General features: G+C 41.4%; 3 protein-coding genes and 1 long non-coding RNA gene across 4 annotated transcripts in view; all 4 read left to right on the forward strand.

Annotated features, from left to right (window-relative positions):
* Positions 1-11,884, forward strand: part of LOC119912603 (zinc finger protein 208-like) — a 117,313-nt gene extending 105,429 nt beyond the window's left edge. Inside the window, exon 6 of the mRNA XM_038731875.1 lies at positions 5,242-11,884. Coding sequence (XP_038587803.1) covers positions 5,242-6,046 — 805 coding nt within the window. The 3' untranslated portion in view covers positions 6,047-11,884. The remainder of the gene's footprint in view (positions 1-5,241) is intronic.
* LOC119912613 (butyrophilin-like protein 2) overlaps positions 1-20,832 on the forward strand; it is a 566,400-nt gene that overhangs the window by 364,002 nt on the left and 181,566 nt on the right. The gene's annotated exons all lie outside the window — the stretch shown is intronic.
* LOC119912820 lies at positions 12,798-17,477 on the forward strand. The gene is made up of 2 exons (XR_005446271.1): positions 12,798-16,419; positions 16,671-17,477. It is a non-coding gene; the product is annotated as an uncharacterized LOC119912820 (long non-coding RNA).
* Positions 18,306-20,832, forward strand: part of LOC119913346 (zinc finger protein 883-like) — a 37,227-nt gene continuing 34,700 nt past the window's right edge. The window contains exon 1 of the mRNA XM_038732759.1: positions 18,306-18,413. Coding sequence (XP_038588687.1) covers positions 18,306-18,413 — 108 coding nt within the window. The remainder of the gene's footprint in view (positions 18,414-20,832) is intronic.

The raw sequence follows: 20,832 nt of genomic DNA on the forward strand, positions 1-20,832 counted from the left end.
TTTTTTTTGTAGTATAATTTGGAATAGATTTTTCTGCAATTTGACACTTTTTCTTACATTTCAGAAACAACGGATTATTTTTAGTCTTACTAAAGTATCAATATCATGAGAAAAATGCCCAAAATATTTAGAACTTGTAAATTCACTTTGGTAACTTTCTAACATTAGTAATATTTAATTACTTGTATTACCAGATGCCACTACCAGGTAAAGAAAAACTGCTTGGCATGGACAGCATGTAAATTTTGACCCTGCAGCAAGAGCGGAGTCGCTAAAAGAAGCAAAAAATATTGCATCTTAAAGAAAAATTTAAAGAAAAACTATATGAAGCAACATGTTGCTCTTGTGCGTTTTTCCATTTCCTAGGAGGAAATGCATTTTTTTCTTGTGAACATGTTGGCGTAGGAGCCCATCCTCACTTGATTTATTGCACTTAGAGATTACGTTGACATGTAAAGTGTATTATAAATAAAATGTATTTATTATGCTGCTTTACGACCCATGTTTACGTTTTTAACGACCTCTATTGGCCGTGTTGGCTGTGTCAAACCCAGGACTTTCACACAGGAGAACCGCGTTCGATTCCACTGTGAAATCAAGTAAATGTAGTTATTTTCAGTTTTAAGCCAACTGTAGTCCTAACAAAATGTAGCAAAGCATTTATTTCAATGGAAATGCTGGTGCCTTGAACATCCTGTTGTGTATGCCAGCCACTGGACTTCACTGTCTTTTAAATGTGGCTGTTGATTGGGTAACACCTCTGAAAAGCCCCAATAAATGAGAAAAAATATGGTACACAAACTGGTACACATGCACACATGCAAGGCTAGTTAGATGGTCTGCCCACGTGTCGGAATATACCACCACATCATCCATATACATTACATCGCGGCACTAGGTGCATTCCTCATTCCAAAGGCCATCACCGTGTACTGCAGAAAATGATCTGGTGTTACAAAGGCAGATATGTCTGATGCTCTTGGGGTTAAAGGCACTTGCCAGTACCCTTTGAGCAAGTCAAGTTTGGTGATATAAGTGGCAGGACCAATACTGTCAATACAGTCCTCTATGTGGGGCAAGGGAAATGAATCCTGTAGTGTCACAGCATTAACCTTTCGAAAATCTGTGCAGAAATGGGGAGTGCCATCAGACTTGGAAGCCAATAAACACGGAGAACTCCAGGGGCTACGACTAGGCTAAGCCAAACCACATCCGGTGGCGCTGCTCTGCTGGCGACCCAGACTCGCGTGCTGCTGCTGTTTTTATTTGTTGTTTTTACTCGTTTACTGTGGTTTTTTTATTGATTGTGTGAGTGTGTACAAGGGTACAGAGGAGCACCATGGCGTTATTTGCACAAGGACTATTGGCATTGATTGTCTGACAGCTTCTGAGGATGTGTCAAACTTTTCCACACTTGGAGGGTGGGCTACCACTCTCATCTACGCCAGAGACACGTTGGTGTCTCTCCGCTACACAGGAACAACATCGCCGCCCGCGGATTTTTTCAACCTGCCCGAGGCATTTAAAATCCTGGCATCTCGCAAAAACACTATGGAACAGAGGCCGACGTGGTGGGACCCGACAGCGTCTCCGCCGGAGAGTCAGTAGACCTCCGCTGCCCGGCATGATCCTGAGCAACGTTCGCTCTCTTAAAAGCAAAATGGAGGAGCTCCATACCAACATGAGGGTATGTTTTGAATACCGCGCGGCAGGTTAGTTGGTATTTACGGAGACTTGGCTCCACGAAGACATCCCCAACTCCCTGATCGAGCTGGAGGGTTTCTCCCTTGTCCGTGCAGGACAAGGATGAAACTTCGGGGGTAAGTTGAGGGGGAGGTATCTGCGTTTTTGTGAGTGACGGCTGGTGCAGGAACTGTTCTGTGAGAGAGACTGTGTGCAGCCCTGATATTGAATTGCTGTGCATTTCTCTAAGACCCGACCTCCCAAGGGAGTTTGGCAATATTGTAATTTGCTCAGCGTATGTGCCCCCCAGCGGGAATGCGGCTCGAGCTGCAGCTCGTGTTGCAGACTGTGTCCACGATCAACTGCAACGCACACCAGGAGCCCCAGGCTTTATTCTTGGAGGTTTTAACCACTGTAAACTGGAACTGTCCCTTCCTGGACTGGAAGTGTGGCACTTGAGAAAATAGAGTGCTGGACAAATGTTATGGTAATATAAGACATGCATACAGGGTCAGTCCAAAGCCCTTGTCAAACTCGGACCATAACACAGTCCATCTGATAACCACCTATAAGACATACATCACCAGGATCACCATCACATCTATGGACTCTCTGGGTCTCCATGAAAGCTGTTACAAACATGACAACACATAAAAAGGGCCTCATAACATATGATAAGCTGAGTAAAGCAAACAAACTTAATGATTTCTGTCTCAGGTTTGATACACAGGACTACTCTTTGCAATGCAATAATGTACTACAGTCAATTACCCCTGACCCTTGTTCAGGGTTAGTAGTTGATCCCCTCAAAATCCAGTCACTTTTCAGCCATGTATGCAAAAAGAAATCTGAAGGCCCTGATGGCATCTCTCCTTTTCTTCTTAAGACCTTTGCTGCAGAGCTAACCCCAGCATGGTGCCCTGTCTTCCAGAGGGTCTACAGAAACCCTGTCCTACAGAAAACAATTATTGTAGACCGGTGGCTTTAACTTCTGTTGTCATGAAATGCTTTGAAAAATACATGGTATCCGTACTGAAATCTGAAGTCAATCCTGAACTGGATCCACTCCAGTTTGCTTATAGGCAGGGGAGGAGTACAGACGATGCAATTAATAGCATCACCCACCTAACTCTTAAGCATCTGGAGAATCCTAAGGCCTATGCACGCCTTTTGTTCATTGATTTTAGTTATGCTTTTAATACATTACAGACTCATCTGCTCTTACAGAAAATAACCCAGATGAATGTTAATCCTTTTATTATTAAGTGGTTTTATTCTTCTTTTTTTTTTTTTAACAGATAGAACCCAAAATGTCAGTATTAACGACTCACTTTCAGAATCCAAACGCATCAGTGCAGGTGCACCTCAGGATTGTGTAACTTTTCCGGTCCTGTTCACCCCTTACACAAACGACTGCACCCATAGTCTCCCGGGCAACCTGTTTTTTTAAACTTTCTGATAAATTCTCAGCCTGCTTCACCAGAACTCAGACCCGTCAGTGTACTTCACGGAGGTTAATAAATTTGTTCAGTGGTGTGACAAGAACTATCTCCCCATTAACACTAAAAAAAAACGGAGGAGATGGTGTTTGACCCTCGGTGGTGGGGGATTATACCCCACTGTCCATTCACAGGGAGGAGATCAAACAGGTCACTTATTATAGGTATCTGGGTATCCACCTGGATATCCTCTTAAGTTGGGGTGGTCATGTTGACTATGTATGTTCCCGTTTACAACAAACGCAGACTCAGGGTGTTTGGTGTCAGCCAGAACATAATGTTTTGCATGGAGAGCAGGACCAAAACATGGTACCCAGGCCGAAACTGTCGTTCCACCGCTTATCAAACCACCTCTTCATCTTACTCTGAGAAGAGGAAAGAGTATCTCTGGCTAAGGAGGAGGCACAGTGCAGCCGCTCCTTGCACTGAGAAACAAAATCTAACACATTGGTCACAGTACCAGAATCCGACAAACTGCTACTTCAGCACATTCATAGGGCCAAACAGAAGTTCAGTGGGGCTGAACCTGAGGGACTCTTGCTTGGCCTCACAACAGGTGAAAAGAACAAAAGGCACCCCTTCATCCCAGTCCTTTTCAGTGTCATACTTGTGTAACATGGATTTGTGCGTTTGATGCCATGGCTCCAGCGCACCTTGTGACTCTGGATGGTAGGACACCACATGGGCCACGCCCAACACCTGCATAGTCTGTGTAAATATTTTAGAGAGAAACTTAGTTCCTTGATCGGTCTGCACAACTTTTGGCAGCCCATAGGTGGTAAAGAACTTAGTTGACACTCTAAGCACAGCTGGTGCGGAGATTCTCAGTGGAATAGCCTCAGGAAACCGAGTGGAAGCACACATTATGGTCACCAACAACTGATTACCTGCCTTTGTCTGGGGCAGTGGGCCCACAGTCCACAATGAAACGTTCAAAGGGCTCCGCAACAGCTGGAATAGGACGCAGAGGGGCTGGAGAAACTACCTGATTTGGCTTCCCCACCATCTGGCAGATTTGGCAAGTGTTACTTTTTTTTGCGTTTCAAATTAAATCAGATTTGACGCTCGAGACATAACGTTACATCATTGGACCTGCAAGTCTCGATGGCAGTATTGATAAGCTCGATCCCCATCCCTAGTAATTGGCTCCTAACACCAGCAGCTTTCACACTGCCTTATTTCACAGAGGTATTGCACTGGCCCGCTGCATTTTATGAAAGGTATGGTTCAGATTTTATTTGCCTTAGAGCAGAGAAAGTTGGTGGCAGAGACAGAAAGACGGAACGATCCGTTTGTAAAAAGCCACAGCCGACATGCCGCGAGGTGTGCAGCTTGTCGCATGCAGCTCTTTATCGAACAGCTCACTTTGTCTGCTCCTGACTGATACTCACTGCAATATTTCAAACTGGTCTGCTGTCAGAAAACTGTTAAATGACGGTTGTCTTGTTGTGTAGATGCATTTTTGATGAATAAGAGCGGTCAGCGCTAATCTCACTTACAGATTGCATTTCCTGTGACTACTTAGAAATAAAAGTCAACTTGTGTTAAATGCCAGTTTAATGCTTTTAATGTGAAGCTGCAGTTGCAGGAAATGTTCAGTTTGCATTAGACGAAAAGTAATACAGCATAATAAAGCTGTTGTTCACTTGCACTTGAAGCCAAAGTGTTCAAACGTTTTTCCTTGAACTTATTTTTACTCCGTCTTGAAAATTGAGCGAAGTACAATACTTTAAACAATATATTCTTAAGTAAAAGTAAAATTGCAGATTTTTGAAAAACTACACAACTATAGTAACGGGAGTAATTGTAATTTGTTACTTCCCACCTCTGTCATTTATTTAGTATGTAGTACATACTGAGTGTGTATGTAAGACAGTACATACTCACTGTGCGGTACAGTAGGTTAGTATGTGATTTCAAAGATGTGCTCTGATGTCCTTTATGGTTTTAGATAGCTCGCTCCACCATGACATCTCACTGTGTTTCTGTTTCTGTTGATATAGACAAGGAGAAGAAGACAGGGACTCAAACGCAAATCACAGCACAAATCCTTCACAACATCTGGATATTTAAAGACTCATCAGAGTGTTCACACTGGAGAGAAACCGTACAGCTGTGAACAATGTGGAAAAACTTTTGCTCTCTTAGGAGACCTAAAAAAGCACCAACTTGTTCACACTGGAGAGAAACCGTACTGGTGTGAACAGTGTGGAAACACTTTCACTCAATCAGGTGCTCTAAGAAGACACCAACGTGTTCACACTGGAGAGAAACCTCACTGGTGTGAACAGTGTGGACTAACTTTCGCTCGATTAGGAACCCTAAGAAGACACAAACGTGTTCACACTGGAGAGAAACCGTACTGGTGTGAACAGTGTGGAAAAACATTTGCTCTCTTAGGAGACCTAAAAATCCACCAACGTGTTCACACTGGAGAGAAACCGTACTGGTGTGAACAGTGTGGAAAAACTTTCACTCAATCAGGTGCTCTAAGAAGACACCACCGTGTTCACACTGGAGAGAAACCTCACTGGTGTGAACAATGTGGAAAAACTTTTGCTCTCTTAGGAGACCTAAAAAAGCACCAACGTGTTCACACTGGAGAGAAACCGTACTGGTGTGAACAGTGTGGAAACACTTTCACTCAATCAGGTGCTCTAAGAAGACACCAACGTGTTCACACTGGAGAGAAACCTCACTGGTGTGAACAATGTGGAAAAACTTTTGCTCTCTTAGGAGACCTAAAAAAGCACCAACGTGTTCACACTGGAGAGAAACCGTACAGCTCTGATCAATGTGGCAAATCTTATACCAACAGGAGAAACCTTCGAAGACACAAATGCATCCAGAAAGCATCAGTGTGACATTTTTCACAGAGCCGAGCTAGCGGTTTCCTGCTGCCCTGAATACAACCACCTGTTATCATGTGACTGTGCTGGACTAACGTCATGTGATGACAGCTGCAGAAGTTTGATTTAGAAAGAGTCATGCAGCATTCACATCAAATGCAAGTTTAATCCATGCAACGCTTTCATCGCAGGGGTTTTATTGCTGGACAGCTGCCAAGTGTTCACACACAACGTGATAACGCAAATAATCACAACTCGCCGTTACTACAGCTGTATGAACCCAAAGTAAACATTTTGCTGTGATTATATAGCAATAAACAGATCAAACTGACGCTGAAATAATTACAATATGATGCAGATTTGTTTAAACATTTGAATTCATGCTTTATCAGGCTTGTCATTAAGACAGCAGGACAACTGCTTCTAAAATGTTTGTTTTCTGAATGGAGTTTGGATCGATCAGCTCATACAGTTTTATCTGTTTTTTTAAAATAAATATGAAGTAGTAGTCCAGCAGAGGTAACAACGCTAACAACAACAACACTAGAACCGAAGCTGCTGAGAAGCTTGAGTGAAGATAAATCAACGTTGTAATCCCAAACACTAAAGTAAAAAGCCAATTTAATACATAATTAATAAATGCAGTTTATGTATTGTAGTGTTCAGAGCATAATCCAAACACACTACGGGTGTTTATTAGTCCAAAGCTGCAGCGCTGCTCCCTGCTTCTCTCCCCTAAGCCTCGCCAAGTGACTCGGTGTCATGTGACTTTCTCACTTGAGTAGAAAATATTCAACGTATTGTCCCCAACGCTCACTTCGCTTTTGGTCTGAAAGCACCATCTATTTTATCAGACAATAGCACAATTGAATTGCAGTAGCCAGGTGTCCACCAGTAGAGGGCACTGCATTTTTATAGCACTACATGTAGAATTAAAATAGTTTGAAGTAAAGTGTCACGATTTAGACCTGAATATATCCACAACACCACTAAATACCTATTCACATGGGTTATCAGCAAAAATAAGAGGTTTGGAGGTTCACGCACTCTTTAAGAAGGCCACGGGATGTGGCAAAGTCCATCTAGGTAAGTCACGGCACTCGGCAGCCATCTTTGCAACGCCTCCAGGCAGCTATTTCAGACTAACAAGATCAGGCCAGTCAGTCAGAACTGAAGAAGTCCTTTGGATGAGGGACGAAACGTCTTCCAGTATCTTCAACCAAGTCCAGTTGCCCTTGATTTTAACCTTCGTTGGATAAGATCAGGCTCCTATCTGACTGAGTGGGGAGAGAGCCAGAACTGCACTTTCTCTGCTCACTGGGACATAAAAACTACATGAATAGAATCACCTGTAAAATCTAATAAAAATCACTAAAAAGATTTGATGACAATGGCCAAATATAAGGTTTAAAAAGCTTTTTTCCTGTCACTACTACCCTTACATCAGTGGAACCACACGATGCCACCACAACTGAAATATGTTTCCCGCTCTGGCTGTGAAACGCTTTCTGGCGGGATAACTGCCATCTTTGCCGTTACGGTCTTTCCCCACAGAGTACACACTCATTCATTACAAATGTGTTCCCCAAGGTCAAGAATGAACCTCCACCCTTGCTGAAATATTATTTCTGCGTGCTTCATATATTTTTGCTATTGAGCTGTAGTTAAACATATTTACATTAAATCTGTATTTTAGATATATATTGACTTAATTTCTATTACTGAAAGTGGTTTGTTCAGACTTAAACAAATATTTACCATTATAAAGACAAGCTTAAAACAAAGAATCAATCTCTACAATAAGAACAAGGATAATGGAAATGGTTGCACGCTGCTGCTGTGCTGTTGGCTTCTGCTGGTGTCATTCGGACAATGCTTTAAAAACAAATATTCCTACGAAACATCAAACAATAACAATCAAAATGTTCGGAAAAGAGGCAAATGGTGTACTCAGACATGAACTGTCTGAGTCTGAACAACCGTAGTTTCACAAGCGACCCAAGCTGCCAGAGCAGATGATACTAATGGAAACACAATTTGAAAAAGGTATCCAGTCAGCACGAAAACATGAACTTTGATTTTTCCAGTCTGTAAATCATGCAAAGGTGATATGGGAATCTGTGTCTAAACCTAAGGGTGTCCTAGGTGGACATATATGTGGACATTTGAACATTCGGAGTATAATATCAAAAGGAGATCAAATTCAAAATCTACTGACAGATTCTAACCTAGACTGGCTAAAAATGATGATGTCAAATCATAATTTCCAGCAGACTATTCATTTGATATTGACAAATAGACCTCAATGAATTACAAGGATGTACAACTTAATAACGGGCTTCTCTGACCATAATATGGCCCTGATTGTCAGAAAACTAACAAAACAGTGTTTATGAATGTACATAAACTAGGGAATGTAGACATTCCCAAAAACCAAAAGCCACGCTTTGATAACGAATTAAATAATATTGATTGGAACAACGTTTTACAAACTATGGACTTAGATCATAGTTGTAATATTATGATGAAAACACTCTCAGGACTGATTAAGAAATATACACAAATGTTAAGTGCAAATGAAAAAGAATCTCTTCACCCTGGCTGACTAATGATATTCGCCAGTTAATGGGGGGGAAAAGTGTCCACAAAATTAATTACGGTTCTCTTTATTTCTAAGGGATTAAGAAATTGAGTTGTCAGGGAACTGCACATTGCAAAAACTACAAACTTTACACAACTGATAGCGGAATCTGAAGAAAAAAGCACTACTCCCTGGAAACATCTTAACAGTCTTACTTAACTAATAAATTAAATAATTCAAAGGCAAAGGATTGGTTTGGGTTGGATATTGCTGTAATTAAAACACACAGCTCCACTCTGTTCAAACCCATCTGATAAACATCTCCATCAGAGTTGGTAAATTTCCACAAACCTGGAAAACACCAGTCATAATGCCAATTAACAACCAAGTAAGCAATTATAGGCCAATCTCTATCCTACCAGTTCTCTCAAAGATCCTGGAAAGAATTATCACAGAACAATTGGTTGGCCACCTTCAAAATAATTTACTTTTTATTTAGACCAAGGTATTCAACTGAAATGGCCAACTGCTACCTCACCAAAAACGTTAAGGCCTCATTAGACAAGGGAAATGTAGTTGGAGCAGTGTTTCTGAGCAAGCAATTGGCTGGTTTGCATCCTATCTCGAATCAAAAGGGCAGTTTGTTAAAATCAATGCAGAATATTCAACACCCCGTCAGTCTATGGGAATTCCACAAGGTTCGATTTTGTAAAAGAGCTGGATGTCAGATGTATGCTGATGACACACTTATCTATGTATCGGCTAAAACCCCTTGGGCAGCAGAAGAGACATTAACAAGTGAAATGAATGGTGTGTCTCTAGACTGTGTCAATGTTTTTTCCCATGAGAAGAAATTCAAAACATAAGCTTTTAATTTAAATAAATCAAGAGGAAATGGAGAAATTCAAGGATTTCTAAATTCTTAGGTGTCAGTTTGGACCCCAAACTTAAATTCGATGAACATGTTAAACTACACAAAACTGTAAAGACTCATTTGAACAGCTTTAGAATGATTAGACATTACATAATCCCAACTGTTTATGCAGTGTTTCCTATACGTTCATTAAATCAATCAATCATTATTTGTCCCCGTAGGGAAATTAGTTTGCAGCACAATTAAGTAGGCATTACATCATACTGCACAGAGATAATCATCAGACATACTGATAACCACACAAATACACATAATTCCCATACCCGCACGATTAATTTAGGCAGGCCACACCAGCTGAGCATCCTGCCTATTTGGCTATATATGTGCCTTACCAGCGTAATTGCTTGAGGCACAAATCAAGATTTTGATCTATCTTTGGTAAATAGAGGGGGCCAACATCGTCGCCCAGATTGCAACCTTTCAAATGAAGGGGCAAGGGTTTGCCTCTCGTCTCCATCAATGTTTCTTGCCTTGTACATCATTCTTTCTCTATAGATACATTCCATACTTCGTAACTAAGGGGGCTTTCACACCTGAAGGTCAGCACCAAGGTCCGAACCAAAGTTCATGTTTTGATACATATGGATGGTTTAGGTTTGGTTTCACACTGCAATTGTGAGTGCACTTAAGAACTTTACATGACAGACCTGCGTCCTGTCATAATCTATGTGGGCCGGGTCTCCCTATACTTGACATTGTGCAAGGTTTCTGCCTCTTAAAAGGAAGTTTTTCCTTGCCTCTTATGCCTAGTACTGCTCTTGGTGGGAACTGTTGGGTTTCTGTAAATATCATCCCTGAGTACGGTCTATACCTGCTCTTTTATGAAAAGCGCTCTGAGATAACTGTTGTGATTTGGCGCTATATAAATAAAATTGAGTTGATTGGTTTATTGATTGAACAGTTCAGTGGGTTGCTTTGACAAGAATGAATGAATTAAAAAAATTAACATATCCATACCGTTGCCACTATATTGTTCTTATGGCATTACTACCTGCAGCACTAACTGTAAATAGTCTGAAAGTTCGAACCATCTAAGAAATGCTTTCACACTAGAAACGAACCAAACCATGGTTCAGTTTGACCCGGACCAAGACTACCTCTTTTCGTCAGACCAATTTTGGTCTGTTTGGTCCAGACCGTGGTCCGGGGGAGGTTTCATACCTTTAATTTTGGTTCAGATCAAACTGGAAAGTCCGGAACACACGAGATAGGTGTGAAAGGCCCATCAATCCCCAATAGTTTACTGATTGTTGTTGACTATTTCTGTGCCTCAGTAGCACCAGCAAATGTTGCAAAGGCCAAAACTCTTCATTGAAAAACTTTATTGTAAGTGGACATGTACATATATGGATAGAGAAATAGACACACAGATTATATGTATACATATTTATAATGTGTTTATATTTTACCTTTACATTTACTCATTTGGCAGATGCTTTTATCCAAAGCGACTTACATTTGAGGAACAACATACAATCATTAAGAGATGAGTTTTCAAGAGCTAGACAGGACACATCTACAGCAAGCACAGAGGAAGGCTGCTGGAGAGAAAGAAATCCGTAAGAAACAGATGTGGTGATTGTTTAAGTCTTTACAGAGGCTGTAAGTTGCTGTTATGAAGCATGTGTTGTTTTCTTGTTGTCCTCTTCAAATAATATGTTGGTCTTAGGGAGGCAGACACAGATTCTTCCTCTTCTGCCTCCTTCCTGAAAAATCTGTCAAACGAGTCACCTGATTGAATCCACCTGATCATGACAATGACAACATTGATGATGTTGACCAAACTGCTTAAATTAAATATGTTTTGATCTCTTAGCTTGCTCACTACTCAAGAATCTCTCTGTTCTACCAAGACAGCTGAAGCTCATTTATTTTGTCTACTAATGATGTTTCTGCTTAAACAGTAAGATGAGAGCATTCATTGATGAACTGACAGTTTGGTATAAACTTAATGTGACCATGGGACGGCCAAAGGGGGAACTGTAATAGAAACAAATAGATTTTACTTGAATTTACTTTTATTAATCTTATATGTCATTCCCTTATGCTCTTTGCTCATCTTAGTGGAAATTATAACACCACATAAGTGTACCAGTGTTTTGATATAATGACCTTCTGTGAGATTGTTTTGTTTCATGCTTTCCTGTGAGAAGGGGAGTTTCCACTGTGGTTCAAGGCTGAGAAAGGCTTTTCTGTTGGACTCCACAATAATTCTCTAGCATTAAATGTCTTCTCTGTTTCTCTGGGTCAGACTCTCTAACAGCCCTCTGGTGTATGAGCTCTGCCCTTCAGCTGAATCACTCTGTTATTCTTACTTTAATAAATATCACAAAGACAACTATTGGTTGCAGAGTCTTTATTTCTTCAGGGGGAAATTTACCATTTCCACCACAAATCAGTTGGCTCAAGGCTGCAGTATCAACGAGCATCGGTCTGCTGTCAATATTGGAGACATTTATCTCTGATAATAGCGCTCACATCTGTGTCCGCCTGCACTGGAGGAACAGGATGTTTAACCAGCTTTAAGTACCTGCTGTAATCAGCTGTTCCGCTTGTTTTGGAGAGGAGGAGACCGACTCTGGCTCTGTGTAAAAAAAACAAAAACTTCCTGACTGATGAAAACTTAAAACAACAACTTCGGACCCAGTAGGCCTATTTAGCGTAACTCCATCAGCTGTTCACTGTAAACACACAAGAGCATGATGGCTGCAGTTTCCCAGCTATAAATTTAATGCAGACATACAATCTCAGGCGGACAGCGGCAGATAACAAACTCGATAAAACAATCAAGTTCTTAAATTAACTCCAGCACAGAGAAAGCAACACAAAAATAAAATCGCAACACTTTGTAATGTTATTAAAACATTTCCAGCGACATGAGCTGCAGATTTAGCTGCAGGACTACATGCTTGTCGCCCTGACATCTGTAGTCATGAAGTCCTTTGAAAGACTGATGTTGGCCCACCTGAAGGACATTACAGGCCCCTTGTTGGACCCCCTGCAGTTTGCCTACAGGGCTAACAGGTCAGTGGATGATGCAGTCAACTTGAGACTGCATTACATCCTGCAACACCTCGACTTTCCAAAGACTTATGCAAGGATCCTGTTTATGGACCTCAGCTCGGCGTTCAACACTATCATCCCAGACATCCTCAGTACCAAACTCACCCAGCTCACTGTGCCAGCCTCCACCTGTCAGTGGATCACAAACTTCGTGACTGACAGGAGTCAGCGGGTGAGGCTGGGAAACATCACATCCAGCACTATTAGCACTGGCGCCCCCCAGGGGTGTGTGCTCTCCCCACTGCTCTGCTCCCTCTACACCAACGACTGCACCTCAGGAGATCCCTGACGGGACAAAATGCTGGTGGCAATAGGTAGGTTAACTAAAGATGAAGCTATTAATCGAACATTTTAGACATAGTTTAGCCTACTCATGGACCTGTGATTGTAATGCCACAGTCTGACTCAGCAGGCCTATTAATGATTTTTTTTTTGTTGCAGTGGAAAATGTGTCTAGATTCAAACTGACTGTAAAGTTTTCTATTTTCCATTGATACAATCTTGCTCATTTCATATTTTATTATTTTAATGCCCGTCAGACTATCAGCAGATAGTCATGAAAAACTCACTTTTAAACTACATTTATTTGCTTCAGCTGCACCACAGTCATCCTCACTCAGAAATATTCACATCATATCCAGCTGATAACTACGATAGGAATGATCCAAACTGTGCGACCACAATATGAAAGATTACTGTTAATTGATCCGTTTTATACAGATTAATTTAAACAGTGATTCCTGCAGTAATGTAGTGTTTCACCTGAACCTGACAGCTGCCTCAATGTCCACAGAATCATAGTGTTATAAAGGACAGATTTTATTCTGTGCTGTGGAGAAATCCACAATGTCCAAAGATACCTCTCTGTCCATACATCGAGTGATTGTTAAAGACTTCACCGCGGTCATGTTCAAGATCATTTTTGGGTAAAAAAAACTAACAGCCTATCTAACTCTGATTTTGGTGTTTCTAAAGACTTAACTGTGTTCCAATATATTCTTTGATATTGACAATATGAATGAGGAAATGTCAGTAAGTGCTTCAGGCCCTGCAAGAGGGGAGGAGAGAAACTCGGCATTCGTTGAAGTAAATCGCCTCCTGAGGAGGTTAGGTTCACAGCGTAAGTTGCCAGGGTTACTGATCTAGGGTTTATCTGATATCAGTCTCTGAAACCGAAAATAGTGATCTACTGTGTTACAGCTGCCATTTTGGCCGCTAGTAAAAGTTACCACAAAGCACGGGACTTCCTGTCGGCTCGGCGGCATTGTGAGGCTACCCAGCCGACCAATCACGGTGCTTACGGTCCGCATCGACGTAGTTACATTTTTGAGGAGGTGCACGTCAGGTGACAGCGTAGCCTCTGTAGCCTTGTAGCCTACGCTGGCAATTCAACGCCGAAGTTACACTTTAGTGAATTGGTGGTGTGCATGATCACAGTGTTGTCAGAATATTTAATGTATGTTATACCTGGGTTAGTGCTCCTGCAGTCATCACTGTGTATACAGAACCAGTGAGGATACGAAGCCTTAATTGAATGTGAAAGGAATGGATAATGATGTGTCTCACACATTTAATTTCACTGTCGCATGTTATCTCTTTATCATTTAAATATTTAAACCGGCAGTGGTATTTGTGCTTGTGCTATTGAGCCATAACTATTCCATATCGCACCTTTCAATTGTAAAATATATAAACCAAGTGTCAACTCAGAGGAGAGGGCCGGACTATTGTGGAGCACCGCAGATAGTTGACATGAATTTAGCTACTGAGTCTTCTTCAGACCTCAACTCGGTTTACTGATGGAATTATCATCAACTTAAAAATCCAAGATAACATCAAGTTTTTTAGTAACTAGTTTTTAATAAATCCCTGTGGATATATAACCATTTAGTCTTCAGTTTAGTTTCACATCTTCACCACATATGGACAGCGTAAATGAACAAAGTCTGTAAATAAAGCGAATGACAGCTCTTGCACAGTCGCTACCCTGCGTAATGCTGCATGGTGGCTGCACAATGGCGCTACAGAGGACAACGCCAATGGAAAGATTATGTGTGTGTGTGTGAACCCTGGCAGCGAATGTACTCACGCGAGGAAAGCGTCGCCTGTTATTTCTTTCGTCCTCCACGTCAGTGATCAGCATCTCGGTCTTGCACTTATTAAAGTGTGTTGTTGTTTTGCAGCAGGATTGGCTGTTGAAATAAGGACGTTAGGAGGTGATGCTGGTGTATTTATGGTCATTTACATAGTCATTTATGGGAGGAGCCAAGGCGGGGTATGTAGCTCATGCATGTGCGCTCAATTTCACGTTGATTGGGATCATAGACTGTATATAAGAAGTGGATGTAGTCATCGTGACGTCACCCGTTGGTTTGTACACTGCCGTTAAGGCGTTGCCATGTTTGTTTGCAACCGATCGCACCGTATGTGGCCATATTTGGACGAGACGGTGGAGCTAACGGCCGTGTGCGGAGCTAGCTCGCTTGCTTAGCTATGTGCATCTGTAATTGACGTTAACTGTCATTTTAACCTGGATGACGATTTTGTCTAGTGAACAGGCTTAAAACTAAATGTACAAAGGAGTGGAAAATATTCTTGCGTATTTTTTAAACTGGTGTGTGTGTGTGTGTGTGTGTGTGTGTGTGAGTGAAGTCTTCTTCTGCACAAATGATGGCTCGGTGTCTCTGTCAGTGTATACAAGAAAGAAAGAGGTCTGGCACTTCCTAGCTACGTGGACATTCCGTGAACAGGGCATGGAAGTTTCTATTGGGTCAATTAAAGCCTATTTCACACTACACGATTTTTAGCCTTATTGGCCGCTCAGCGAGCTCGACTATCATCAGGCCGTGATCGGGAGTAAATCAGCGGTTGATCGGCGGTTGCCAGTTGTTATGTGTGAACTACTCAATGACACGTCAAAACGGCTCCCATTTCTGACACATCACTGACGTCTGGCAGATATCTAGCGTGGCAAATATCTGGAAGAATTGGCCGACTCCTCAACATCATGTGGTGTGAAAAGTGTGGAGAAGGTTTGGCCAATGAGACATGTGGCTGGCTCAACGGAAGAGAAACGGACTGTGTCACCGGAAGAGAAACGGACTGTGTCACCGGAAGAGAAACGGACTGTGTCACCGGAAGAGAAACGTAGTCCGTTTAACGTAAATAAAGTGGAAACGCTGTGTAACATTCTAAGACGACAAAAAGTAGCAGCAACAAGAAAAGTGTGGACACAGGTCATGGAGCAAAATTTTATTGAACTCTGGCAGGAGCACGAATGCCTGTATGATGTGTCGAAGGAGAAGTACCACGACCGAACAGAGAAAGAGAAGAGGTGGACAGAAATTAATAATGCTCTTCAACAGCAAGGTGAGCAAAACATGTTTTCAGTAAGAGCTATGTTAATTATTGTAATGACGAGAGATAGTACAATGCCTACATGGCAGCCGTAATAAGCACTTGATAAATGATGTTACCAGCATGACTGTCGACTTAAGTAATGCATTTTTTTTTTTGGGCCACTTTGTCTTAAAACATTACTGCAAGACCCCCCTCAGTTTCAGGGCACAGTTTAAAACGGTCAAATGAAATTCTGGAGTGCATAACAGCTGACAACAATGCATATTCTTTCTTGTTTGTCTCCTTCAGTTGAGGACGTGAAGACGAGGGCTACAAACGCAGTTTTCTAGGTTGATGAAACCAAAACCGAGTGGGAGTGGCAGCAAACCATTGATGCCTAGGCAAAGATGGCTCCTCAGGGCCATGGATTTCATTAAAACCTACATTGTTCACCGTCCATGTGAGACCACTGTAAGTCTACCGTCTACACAACTGACTGCACATATTTAGGGATAAGGTGCACCCCTGAATTTTACACAGTGCTTGTGTGAGTATAACAAATGTGGGTAGCCATTGTTACAGTAATTATGAAATGTTAGGGTGTTTTTCCATCACTAGTACAAAACGTATTATCCAGTAAAGTTGAGAATAATGTACATTAATGTTTATTTCTATAAAACTGTGATGTCAACTCTAACATTTCTGTTTCATATCCTTTGTAGCTTTGTGCTTCATTCACCGAGCGTGATGACCTCAATCTCTCTGAATCAAACCCCACCACATCAGCAGATAGCGCATCATGTTCTGCCTCCTCCCTTGAATCGTCAGATGAAAGAGCTTCTCCAACGGCTGGAGAGGAAACTCCTTCACCTACCTCAACAGAGAGCAGGATGGCACAACGGGGATCAAGCACCAGCGGAGTAAAGCGCAAGGGGATGTCAGAAACTGATATCGAGCTGCAGAAGCTTGCCTTGTTAAAGCAGAAGGCGGCAAAAATGGATGCAGAACCCACTCCTGATGTATTAGCTACATTTGGGAACCAGGTTGTATTGGAACTGAGGCTAATTTAAGACCCTGCATACCTTACACAGTTGAAAAGGGACATAATGAATATGATCTACGACACTCAGGAAACTGAAAGGCACAGATCTTCCTCTTCACATGCACCGCCTACGCCATACACATTTCAACCCATCTTGTCATCTTCGCCACCAGAATGGCCTCAACCTCAGAACACATCGTCACCTCGGACTACGTATCCGAGCTTTTTACAGTCATTGCAAGGCCATGATCACATTGACAATCTGAAGTATACTACATACAATAGTACTTATGTTTAGGTATACTTACGTGTGTGTGTGTGTGTGTGTGTGTGTGTGTGTGTGTGTGTGTGTTTGGTTATTGGGTTTTTTGTATAGTATTTTTTCATTCCTGCACTGTTGCACTTGTAAGCACATTATATATTTAACTATTATTTGAAGGCATGTTGACATTGCAGTGTTACTTTTTAAATAAATCTTTGAAACCTACATTTAAAAATGGCCTGTTTATACATATGTGAACAATTACATCATAACCATTATAGTATCTTGATCAATATCAATAAATAACAAATCAGTTGAACCACAATGGATCATGAATGTCTGACCTAAGGTCATTTATTAGTTTCTGACTGATGGGGGGGAAATGGTTCCGAAAACTACTGTATCCCTGAACTCTCCTAATGCAATAAGTAATGTAATGTTTCACTTATATTCACTGAGCCTCCCCTGAAAATGTTTGGAGGCCTACATTGTGGATGTTTTAGATATGATATAAATTTTACAATATGTGAAGTATTTGTTCCCATTCCTGCACTGTTCTTATAAACCCACTTGAACAGAGCACTTTCAGCATTGGTTGGAAGCTGCACAGTGTACAGGATATTTACTGTTAATACACCTTTTCAAATGTGATACAGTATCTTCAAACTACACAGTTAAAGGAGTTAAATCAATAAGAGGTCAATTACTGAACCACAGTGATCTTTATTGTATTTAAAACAAAAGGTAATGCAGTACACACAGTCTTATTTACTGGGAAAAATTAATCAGGACATCTATCGTCTCAGTTTCTAGACGTGTTGCTCCTGCCAATGACCACTGCCTGCTGGTGAGACAAAATACTCCTGCAGAAGGTTTCGTTGAGTTTTTGCCATAACTGGTGCATTGCGTCCTCTTCTATGCGCCACTGGATGTAAAGCCCCCACCCCTTGATTCCTCCAGACTCCATCAACTGTGTTGTGGTCGGTATTCTCCAAGTCTGCAAAGGCTGGCGGTGTATACAAGTCAGAACTGCGCTCGCGGAGGAAGTTGTGGATGCACAGGGAGGCCATTGTTATCTTCACCACCTTGTCTGGCTCCAAGCATATGGTGGACCTGAAAACTCTCAACCTTTTTGCAAGAATGCCAAATGCATTCTCTACGGTAATAATAATAATAATAATAATCCTTATTTGTAGAGCACTTTTCAAAAACAAGATACAAAGTGCTTTAACAAGTGTAAAGAATAATACAAAAAAAATTAATATAAAATTAGTAAAATACAATAAAATAAAAGGGATAAAATAAAGTCAAATAAGATCGGGAAAAGCTCTCCTATAAAAGTATGTTTTAAGAAGGGACTTAAAAGAGTTCACTGACTCAGCCGACCTGATTTCCTCGGGCAGGCTGTTCCAGAGCTCGGGGCCCTGACAGCAAACGCTCTGTCCCCTTTAGTTTTCAGTCGAGACTCTGGAACAGACAACAGACCTCTGCCCGAGGATCTCAAGGTACGTGCTGGTGCGTATGGGACTAAAAGGTCAGAAATATAACAAGGTGAGAGGCCATGAAGAGCTTTAAAAGTGATCAATAGAATTTTAAAGTCAATTCTAAAACATACTGGGAGCCAGTGTAATGAAGCTAAAATAGGAGTAATGTGGTCATATTTCTTTGTTCTGGTTAAAAGCCTGGCAGCTGAGTTCTGGACAGTCTGGAGTCGATCAATAGATTTTTGGGTTAAACAGGTGAAAAGGCTGTTGCAATAATCCAGGCGTGATGAGACGAAGGCGTGTAAAATGGTCTCGGTGTCCTTAAAAGTTAACATAGATCGAATTTTAGCTATATTTCTAAGTTGATAAAAACATGATTGAACAAGCTTTGTGGTGTGCTGCTCGAAATTTAAATTACTATCAAACCAAACACCAAGGTTCTTTGCCACAGGCTTAATGTGATTTACTAGGGAACCAGCAGATGGCAGTATTTGATTTGCCATCTGCTGAGAACTGATGACCAGGATTTCTGTTTTGTCTGAGTTCAGCTGGAGGAAATTATTTGACATCCATTTTTTTAATTCACAAAGGCAGTTGTTAAGTGAACTCAGCATTCCAGGGTCTGTGGATCTGACGGGCAAGTATATTTGTGTGTCATCAGCATAAATATGAAAAGAAATGCCATGTTTATGGATAATATGTCCAAGGGGAAGCAGATACAAGGAAAACAAAATGGGTCCTAAGACCGACCCCTGAGGCACACCATATTTAACTGGACAGAACGAGGAGACATAGTTGTTTACAGACACACAAAACTTCCTATTTGACAGGTAGGATGAAAACCATTCTAGGGCAGTACCAGAGATCCCCACCCAGTGCCTCAGTCTGTCTAACATGATGTTGTGATCAATTGTGTCAAAAGCAGCGCTAAGGTCCAGGAGTACCAGGACTGAGCACATGCCTTCATCAGCAGACATTAAAAGGTCATTGGTGACTTTAAGCAGGGCAGTCTCAGTGCTGTGGTACTTCCTAAAACCAGACTGAAACTTTTCAAATAATTTGTTATTTTCCAGTACACAATTCTTTCTAGAATCTTTGCAATAAAAGGCAGTTTTGAAATTGGTCTAAAATTATGTGGGAGGGAGGGATCTAAACCAGGTTTCTTTAAAAGTGGGTTCATGCAAGCCGTTTTAAAATAATCAGGGACACAACCAGTAGATAGGGAGCTGTTGAAAACAGAGATCAAATGGGGCCCAACAGAATCTATTACTTTCAGTAAAAATTTTGTAGGTATTACATCAAGTGGGCTGGAGGACACTCTCATTTGTGATACTGTTTTTAAAAGCTCAGACAAGTCGATGGGATAAAACTGGTTAAAACTCTCTTGTTGCTGGTGAGGAACCTCTGAGTAAGAGGCCGCAGGGGTAATAGAGGCTCTGATTGACACCACCTTATTGGTAAAATAAGATAAAAACAATTCACAGTCATGATTACTTCCAGCTGAGGCACAAGGAGGGGTTGGGTTTACCAGCTGATCCACAGTCTTAAACAGAAACCTGGGATTGTGTTTATGTGTAGTAATGAGTTCAGAAAAATAGTGTGTTCTCGCATCCTTAACCATGTTATTGTAGTTAATTAATAAATCCTTCAGACTGAGGTAATGGACTTGGATGGATGGATTTTTTCCATCTGCGGTCTGCTTTCCTGCATTCCCTTTTTAGGCTGCGAATGCTGTCATTTATCCAGGGTTGCTTACTAGCTTTAGACGTAGGCCTAACCTTTAGAGGAGCAGTAATATTTAGTGACGACAAGCAGATATGTTTGAAGTGATCGACCAGATTGTTGGTGTTGGAATCAGACAGGTGTTGGCTTTGGCTCTGAAAGAATGCGCAAAACTTTGAAACACTTTGTTCATTAAAGATGCGAGAACACACGGAGCTTGGTGAGGCGGCATGAGTAACAGGTGAATCGCAGCTAAAAACAATACATCTGTGGTCAGATATGGTCATGTCCACTAATTCCACAGAGGAAATGCTGACACCCAGGGTAAAAACCAAGTCCAGTGTATGACCACGGTTATGTGTTTGCCCTTTGAC

The sequence above is a fragment of the Micropterus salmoides genome, unplaced genomic scaffold (assembly GCF_014851395.1).
Source record: "Micropterus salmoides isolate LMB-PRFRI ecotype aquatic unplaced genomic scaffold, ASM1485139v1 Ms_hic_scaffold_2, whole genome shotgun sequence".
NCBI lineage: Eukaryota > Metazoa > Chordata > Actinopteri > Centrarchiformes > Centrarchidae > Micropterus > Micropterus salmoides.